The 8,211-nt window shown below is 42.4% G+C and overlaps 1 protein-coding gene across 1 annotated transcript in view; it reads left to right on the forward strand.

The window, feature by feature from the left end:
* The window catches only part of LOC141116682 (NACHT, LRR and PYD domains-containing protein 3-like), a 347,490-nt gene extending 340,288 nt beyond the window's left edge, over positions 1-7,202 (forward strand). The window contains exon 13 of the mRNA XM_073609073.1: positions 7,059-7,202. Coding sequence (XP_073465174.1) covers positions 7,059-7,146 — 88 coding nt within the window. The 3' untranslated portion in view covers positions 7,147-7,202. The remainder of the gene's footprint in view (positions 1-7,058) is intronic.
* Positions 7,203-8,211: the final 1,009 nt, after the last annotated feature.

The raw sequence follows: 8,211 nt of genomic DNA on the forward strand, positions 1-8,211 counted from the left end.
ATTTATATGTGTATGTATATGTGTGTGTATGGGCGTACATGTTTGTTTGCATGCGTGTGTGTGTATTTTTAGAGTGGGTTCATAATACCAACAAGAAAGTACCATTTCTCTGAAAAGCAATCCAGGCTCAGGTCGCTGCAGTGACCATGACTGGTAAAGTGTTGAGAAACACTAATCTAGAGGGACCGATCTCTACAATTTCCTCCTGCAGCCGCTGAAAGCCTGGAAGGGGCCAGGGGTGGGGCTGAAGGACGGACCAGGGGTGGGGCTGAAGGACGGACCAGGGGTGGGGCTGAAGGGGCCCCTGTCAGGTAGGCTGTACGGGGCCCCATGATTTCTGTCAGCGGCCCTGCCTATCAGTGCAGCCCATCAGTGCCACCTGTGGGTGCCCATCATTGCCAGATATCAGTGCCACCTATCATTGCAGACAATCAATGCAGCCCATCTGTTCCCATCATTGCTGCTATCAGTGCCACCCATCAGTGCAGCCTATCTTTGCCCATCATTGCTGCTATCGGTGGCACCTATCATTGCAGCCCATCAGTGCCGTCTATCTGTGCCCATCATTGCTGCTATCAGTGCTATCCATCAGTGCATCCCATCAGTGCAGCCTATCTGTGCCCATCATTGCCGCATATCAGTGCAGCCCATCAGTGCCGTCTCATCAGCGCCCATCAGTAAAGGAGAAAAATTATTTACAAAATTTTATAACATAAACTAAGAAAAACTTTTTTTTTCAAAATAAGGAACAGTAGTTCCGCGCTTAGGAAAAAAGGAGAAAGAAAGAACTGCAGCCCCCCTGACACAGAATGTCACCTAGGTGAAATTCAAATCAACAAAAGATCTAAAAAAGGGGAATTGGCGCTGTTCGGCTATATGTGCATTGAATATTGTTCACATTTAAATACATAAAAAAATTTAAATATTAAGTGCAACAAATGTGATAAAAAGGGAGCTAAAAATACGTGCAAAAGCTCCAACAACCAAATCCTATACAATAAAGTGCAACATTCTAAAAAATGTATATATACCCAAAACTGTCTATGAAGATAAAAAATCTTCAAACATTCCAAATGTGATGAAAAAAAAAATTTTTTTGGTACAGACTTGTTAAAAAACAATTATAAACCATTAGTGTAAAGTCCCCAACGTTAATGAGTAGAAAGTCCAATTCATAAACCAAGTGATAAAAAATTATATAAAAAATGTGCTGAAAAAATATATGCTTAGAAAATACGGTATATATAACTCTAATGAAAACAGTGTCCCAAAAATTTGTGTGCAGAAAAATTCTTCTTTGAATATGTCCCTCCAATGGAAAGATGGTAATCTCAATGTAGCAGGTGTGCCCTCACTCGTGCCCTCACTCACCGGACTGCCCAACCCCTGCAGGGGTAAAAGGCATGTAGACAAATCCAGCGAGGATAAACCTTGGAAGCGGTCCTCAGCCCAGTAGTTGTCTTTCCCTTCTATGGTGTTGCAGTATCCCCGGCATTAAACATCCATATGCAGCAAAAAAGAAATGAATCCCATAGCGTGAATCCGAAAAAATATGGATTTATTATTGTAAATAGATAAAACTTTAAAAACAGGAGCTGTCAGCGCTCCGCTAGCCGGCTCAAAGCCTGGTGGGCAGCGTGGTAGAGCGTGCGTTCCACCGCCCGCCTGCACTTGATACACATACGTCAACCTCTTGTCTTTTGTGCTTTGACTCTTCCGGTTTCAGGCAGGCGGGCGGTGGAACGCACAACTACTGGGCTGAGGACCGCTTCCAAGGTTTATCATCGCTGGATTTGTCTACATGCCTTTTACCCCTGCAGGGGTTGGGCAGTCCGGTGAGTGAGGGCACGAGTGAGGGCACACCTGCTACATTGAGATTACCATCTTTCCATTGGAGGGACATATTCAAAGAAGAATTTTTCTGCACACGAATTTTTGGGACACTGTTTTCATTAGAGTTATATATATTTTCTCAGCATATATTTTTTCAGCACATTTTTTATATAATTTTTTATCACTTGGTTTATGAATTGGACTTTCTACTCATTAACGTTGGGGACTTTACACTAATGGTTTATAATTGTTTTTTAACAAGTCTGTACCAAAAAAAATTTTTTTTTTTCATCACATTTGGAATGTTTGAAGATTTTTTATCTTCATAGACAGTTTTGGGTATATATACATTTTTTAGCATGTTGCACTTTATTGTATAGGATTTGGTTGTTGGAGCTTTTGCACGTATTTTTAGCTCCCTTTTTATCACATTTGTATTTGTTGCACCTAATATTTAATTTTTTTATGTATTTAAATGTGAACAATATTCAATGCACACATAGCCGAACAGCGCCAATTCCCCTTTTTTAGATCTTTTGTTTTTTTTTTTTTTTAAAAATTTCATATGGGTACAGTGTTACATGACTGCGCAATTGTCATTCAAAGTGTGACAGCACTGAAAGCTGAAAATTGGCCTGGGCAGGAAGGGGATAAAAGTGCCGGTAGGCAAGTGGTTATATTAGCAACCCCCCTCCAGAGGCCCTCCCCTTATATCAGCGACACCCCCTTAGATACTAGTTGGTCTCTAAGGGGGGAGAGAGGAGAGGAGGTCCCTGATATAAGGGGACTCCGATCCAAAAAAGATAAATAAATAAATGAATGAATGAATGAATGAATGAAAAAAGAGAAGAGAGAGTAGAAGGAAGAGAGAATTGGGAGAAGAGAGAATAGAGAGAATGAAATAGAGAGAAGAGAGAATAGAAAGAAGGGAATAGAGAGAAGAGAGAATAGAGAGAAGGGAATAGAGAGAAGAGAGAATAGAGAGAAGGGAAGAGAGAGAGAGAGAGAGAGAGAGGGGGGGGGGAGAAAGAAGAGAGAGCGAGGAGAAGAAAGAAAGAGAGAAGAAAGAGAGAGAGAATGAGAGAATAAATTGCTGACAGCACTGTGTTCCCATACCTCAAAAAACTAAAAATGTAAAAAATGCAACCTCCCCCTTATAATTATATTAATTAATTCATATGCGAAAAGTAGTATGAATTAATATAATTATAGGAGGAGGGTGTGCTGTATTTTTTTAAATTGTTAGTTTTTTGGGTCTCTAATGGGAGCACTGATATGGGTGGTCTCTGATTTTATGGGGTGGTCTCTAAGGAAGGGGTGTCACTGATATAAGGGGACACTAATGGTGGTCTCTATGGGGGACCCCTGTATTATGGGGGGTGACTGACCCCTGTATTATGGGGGGAGGGACACTGACCCTTGTATACGGGCAGTCTTTCAAAGCCCAAATAGTGTCTTTCAACAGCAAATAATTTGGAAAGTCAGCAGCTACAAACTTTGTAGCTGCTGACTTTTAATATAAGGATACTTACCTGTCCAGGGAGACCGCAATGCCGGCACCCGAAGCCGATCCATCTATCGGCTCCAGGTGCAGGCACAGGCATTCTTACTAAGGGAAACAGAAAGTGAAGCCTTGCGGTTTCACAGCCTGTTTCCTACTGCACATGCGCGAGTCCCACAGCGCTTTCTGAATGGTCCCCTCATCTGCTGGGACACACACAGGTTCCAGAATGCAACAGGGGAGAGGAAGGAGGGCACAAAAAAGCCGTGGAAGTGACGTACCTTGCCACGGCATCATGGGGCGGGTGTCATGAAGAAAATATAGCAAAAAGGTATGAAAAAGAAAAAAAAAATCCAAAAATGAGGGGGGTGGGGAGTTCTTTTTTTTTAAACAGAGTTCAATTTGTGCCTGGAACTCCACTTTAACCACTTCAGCCCCGGAAGATATGGCTGCCCAATGACCAGGCCATTTTTTGCGATTCGGCATTGCGTCGCTTTAGCTGACAATTGCGCGGCCGTGCAGCACTGTACCCAAACAAAATTGATGTCCTTTTTTCCCCACAAATAGAGCTTTCTTTTGGTGGTATTTGATCACCTCTGCAGTTTTTACTTTTTGCGCTATAAACAAAAAAGGAGCGACAGTTTTGAAAAAAAAAACAATATTTTTTACTTTTTGCTATAGTAAATATTCCAAAAAAATATATAAAAAACAAATTTTTTCCTCAGTTTAGACCGATATGTATTCTTCTACATATTTTTGGTAAAAAAATTGCAAAAAGTGTATATTGATTGGTTTGCGCAAAAGTTATAGCGTCTACAAAATAGGGGATAGATTTATGGCATTTTTAATAATATTTTTTTTTTTTACTAGTAATGGCGGCGATCTGCGATTTTTTTTGGGACCTCGAAATTATGGCGGACACATCGGACACTTTTGATACTTTTTTGGGACCATTGTCATTTATACAGCGATCAGTGCTGTAAATAGCCACTGATTACTGTATAAATGACACTGGTAAGGAAGGGGTTAAACACTAGGGGGTGATGAAGGGGTTAGGTGTGTCCTAGGGAGGTGTTCTAATTGTAGGGGGGATGGGCTACCAATGACACGACAGAGGTCACTGCTCCCGATGACAGGAAGCAGTGGATCTCTGTCCTGTCACTAGGCAGAACAGGGAAATGCCTTGTTTACATTGGCATCTCCCCGTTCTGCCTCTCCACACCGCAATTGTGGGCCGCCGGCGAACATCGAGTTCCCGGGACCCGTGAGCACACTCCCGAGGCACGCGGCGGGCGTGCCCGCTAGGCGGCAAATTCAAAGGGACATACAGGTACTCCCATTTGCCTGCCCAAGCCATTCTGCTGACGTACATCGGTGTGCGGCAGTCGGGAAGCGGTTATTAAATGATTAGAAATCTTTTTTAATCACAAGATATATGCATAATGTATACTAGAAACAAGCAAAAAAAAATTTTACGTGTGCCGCTAAAGTGTTTGGGTTTGGCTAGAAGAAAAGGTGGCAACCCTGTGAGGAAGCAGAGTATAACTTGAGCCAGCTGGGGGTGTCCTCCGTGATTAGACTCACTGTGCTGCCGGAGATACAGTCCTGCCTTAGCTCTCCACTGGTGGCGCTACATCCTCTCTTCCTGCTGAGAGCCGAAATCTAGTTTTAAAAATTTTACTGGTTTTCAAATGAACTGAAAATCGGACGCAGGGTTCAAATCCCTAACTGTCCGGGTCAAAACCAGACAGGTGGCAACTCTATCTTGGATGGTTGGGAGAAGTTGCTCCCGAGGGATGTTTTTGTACCATTCTTTATTCATATCTGTGTTCTTAGGCAAAATTGTGAGTGAGCCCACTCCCTCTGCAGTAAAAAAAAAACTTGAAAAACTTTGTGCAAACTCTAATACTGAAAACCATCCTCTAGCAGAAAGTCCGAAATATAAGTTCAAATAGTATAATATACAAGACTGCAGCACTAGTATATACAGTTGTGCTCAAAAGTTTGCATACCCTGGCAGAAATTGTGAAATGTTGGCATTTATATTGAAAATATGACTGATCATTTATTGTCACATTTTTTTGATCCTTTTTAAATCATAATGGTAACAGAAATCACCCAAATGGCCCTGATAAAAAGTTTGCATACCCTGGAATGTTTGGCCTTGGTACAGACACAGAAGGTGGCACACACAGGTTCAAATGGCAATTAAAGGTTAATTTCCCACATTTGTGGCTTTTTAAATCACAATTAGTGTCTGTGTATAAATAGTCAATGGGTTTGTTAGCTCTCACGTGGAAGCAGGCTAGACACTGAGCCATGAGAAGGTAGAAAAGAACAGTCAAAAGACCTGCGTAACAAGGTAATGAAACTTTACAAAGATGGAAAAGGATATAAAAAGACATCCAAAGCCTTGAATATGCCAGTCAATACTGTTCAATCGCTTAAAAAGAAGTGGAAAATTTGGGGATCTCTTGATACCAAGCTAAGGTCAGGTAGATCAAGAAAGATTACCGGTGTTTATTTGGGACTTTTTTGTAGAAGAGTCTCACTACTACTATTGCTGCTCTTTTTATATATCCTAATTATAAATAATTTTTATGTTGCAGAGTCTCACTTTTTTTTTTTTATTATATTTTCACATTTATATTGTTGGAAAGTTGTACTGCATACTTGTGCTGCAATATTGCTGGCTTTATACTAGTACAATGCAGAATTTTGTTTGGAATTTTTCATTTTAAGAATGTTTGTTCAATCTTCTAATTGTTAGTTGCGGTCAAATGGAAATTTGTTTTCAACCATAGTGACATGAAAATTCTAAACAGCAGGATAAACAAAAAATCCTTTAAAAAATTTCTAACAGTGTATGTAGTAAAGACTATTTGTTTCAAAATTAAGAGAAACGATCTACAATTCTTCATAAACTGGCACTTAGGAGAACTATTTACTCTGAGAATGCAGACAATTTAATCAGCTGTGATTTACCGCTGTTGAAAAAATGCACACCATACTCTGCAATTTCCCATCAGCCTCCACAGTGCAGTGTCACTACTCAGTTGTCCTACAAGTCCTGCAAGAAGGTGAAATGACGGTGTAAGGTTCACCACACGTTGTACAATCTGGCCATACAATCTTTGTACAATCAGCTTTAGATCTACCAAAGTTAAGCCGCGTACACACGACCGGTTTTGCCGTCGGAATAAACTCCATAGGTTTCTCCGACGGAACTTCGACGGAATTCCTTTCAAGTGGTCTTGCCTACACATGGTCAACCCAAAGTCCAACCAAAGTCCAACCATCCAGAACGCGGTGACGTACAACACGTACGACGGGACTAGAAAAAGGAAGTTCAATAGCTAGTAGCCAATAGCTTCCGTCTCGTACTTGCTTTAGAGCATGCGCCGTTTTTGGTCCATCGGAACAGCATACAGACGAGCGGTTTTCCCGTCGAAAATATTTAGAACATGTTCCATTTCTAGGTCCGTCAGAATTTTCGATAAAACGATGAAAGACGATGAAAAGCCTCCGTCTGACTTTTTCTGTCGGACATTCCGCTCGTGTGCACGCGGCATTATGTAATATGTAGACCAACCTAACCTTTCAAATCAATCTCTATAAATCAGACAGACCCTGACTCTACATGTTTATTAGTAGATCTAATAGAGATTGTGCAATCAGAGTGTTCTGCTAAGATTTGATGACTATTTATATCCTCTTCTTCTAGGATCAGGGACAACTTCTGGTCAGAGGAAGCAATAGGAGAAATTGAAAAGCTGAAAAAGCTCCAGCCAGGAATGAAGGTTGTCCACTGAGGACCCATGAAGATGAGACTCGGCTACAGCTGTAAATGGAGGAGACTCGGCTACAGCTGTAAATGGAGGAGACTCGGCTACAGCTGTAAATGGAGGAGACTCGGCTACAGCTGTAAATGAAGGAGACTCGGCTACAGCTGTAAATGGAGGAGACTCGGCTACAGCTGTGAATGGAGGAAGAGACTCGGCTACAGCTGTGAATGGAGGAAGAGACTCGGCTACAGCTGTGAATGGAGGAGGAGACTCGGCTACAGCTGTGAATGGAGGAGGGGGGAGGGGACATTGCTTTGGATGAGGATGAGATATAAATCTGAGCAAACCCGACCCAAGAGGAAAATGAATGATCACAGATGAACTAATACACCAGGACAGGATGGGGGATTCTGTTTTGTAATGAAGAAGATAAAAACTGAACATTTCATATATAACCTGACTCAGGGAACACAGCCGGTGTCTTGTCAAATACAGTCCCCTATCATATAGTGTCCGCCCTGTACTGCGCAGGCGCAGTACGGAGGACAAACGAGACGCCGAAAGTCTCCGAAGTTTAACAGCTGATCATCAGCTGTACACGGCGCCTGCGCTTTTATTCTCACCCTATGTCCAGGTTCATTCCCTACTATCCAAGTGGACATAGAGTGAGAATAAATAGTTGCCGAGTGCAGCAAGGCCGTGCCCGAAGCGTGGCGAGCGAAGCGAGCCCGCGAGGGGCCCTCTTACACAGCCATCGCTAACAAGTGCCCGAGCGCCGTGTACAGCTGATCAACTTCGGGCATTTTCGGCATCTCCTTCTGCTCCGTACTGCGCAAGCGCTGCGCCTGAGCAGTATGGAGCGGACACTATCCGATAGGAGGACAGTATATGTCAGAACACCGGCATTTATCTGTCATCCTATATATAGGATGACTATAATAATAAGTGTCCCTGTGTAATGTAAAAAAATCTGTACCTATATGAACACAGCTCCCGGTGCTCAGCTGAGTGTTGTCTCTCTCTCTCTCCTCTCTTCCCCTCCTCCCCGGCTGATGTCAGCGGGAGGGCTTAGCCCCACCCACTGTAGCTGTG

This window comes from Aquarana catesbeiana, linkage group LG13 (assembly GCF_042186555.1).
Source record: "Aquarana catesbeiana isolate 2022-GZ linkage group LG13, ASM4218655v1, whole genome shotgun sequence".
NCBI lineage: Eukaryota > Metazoa > Chordata > Amphibia > Anura > Ranidae > Aquarana > Aquarana catesbeiana.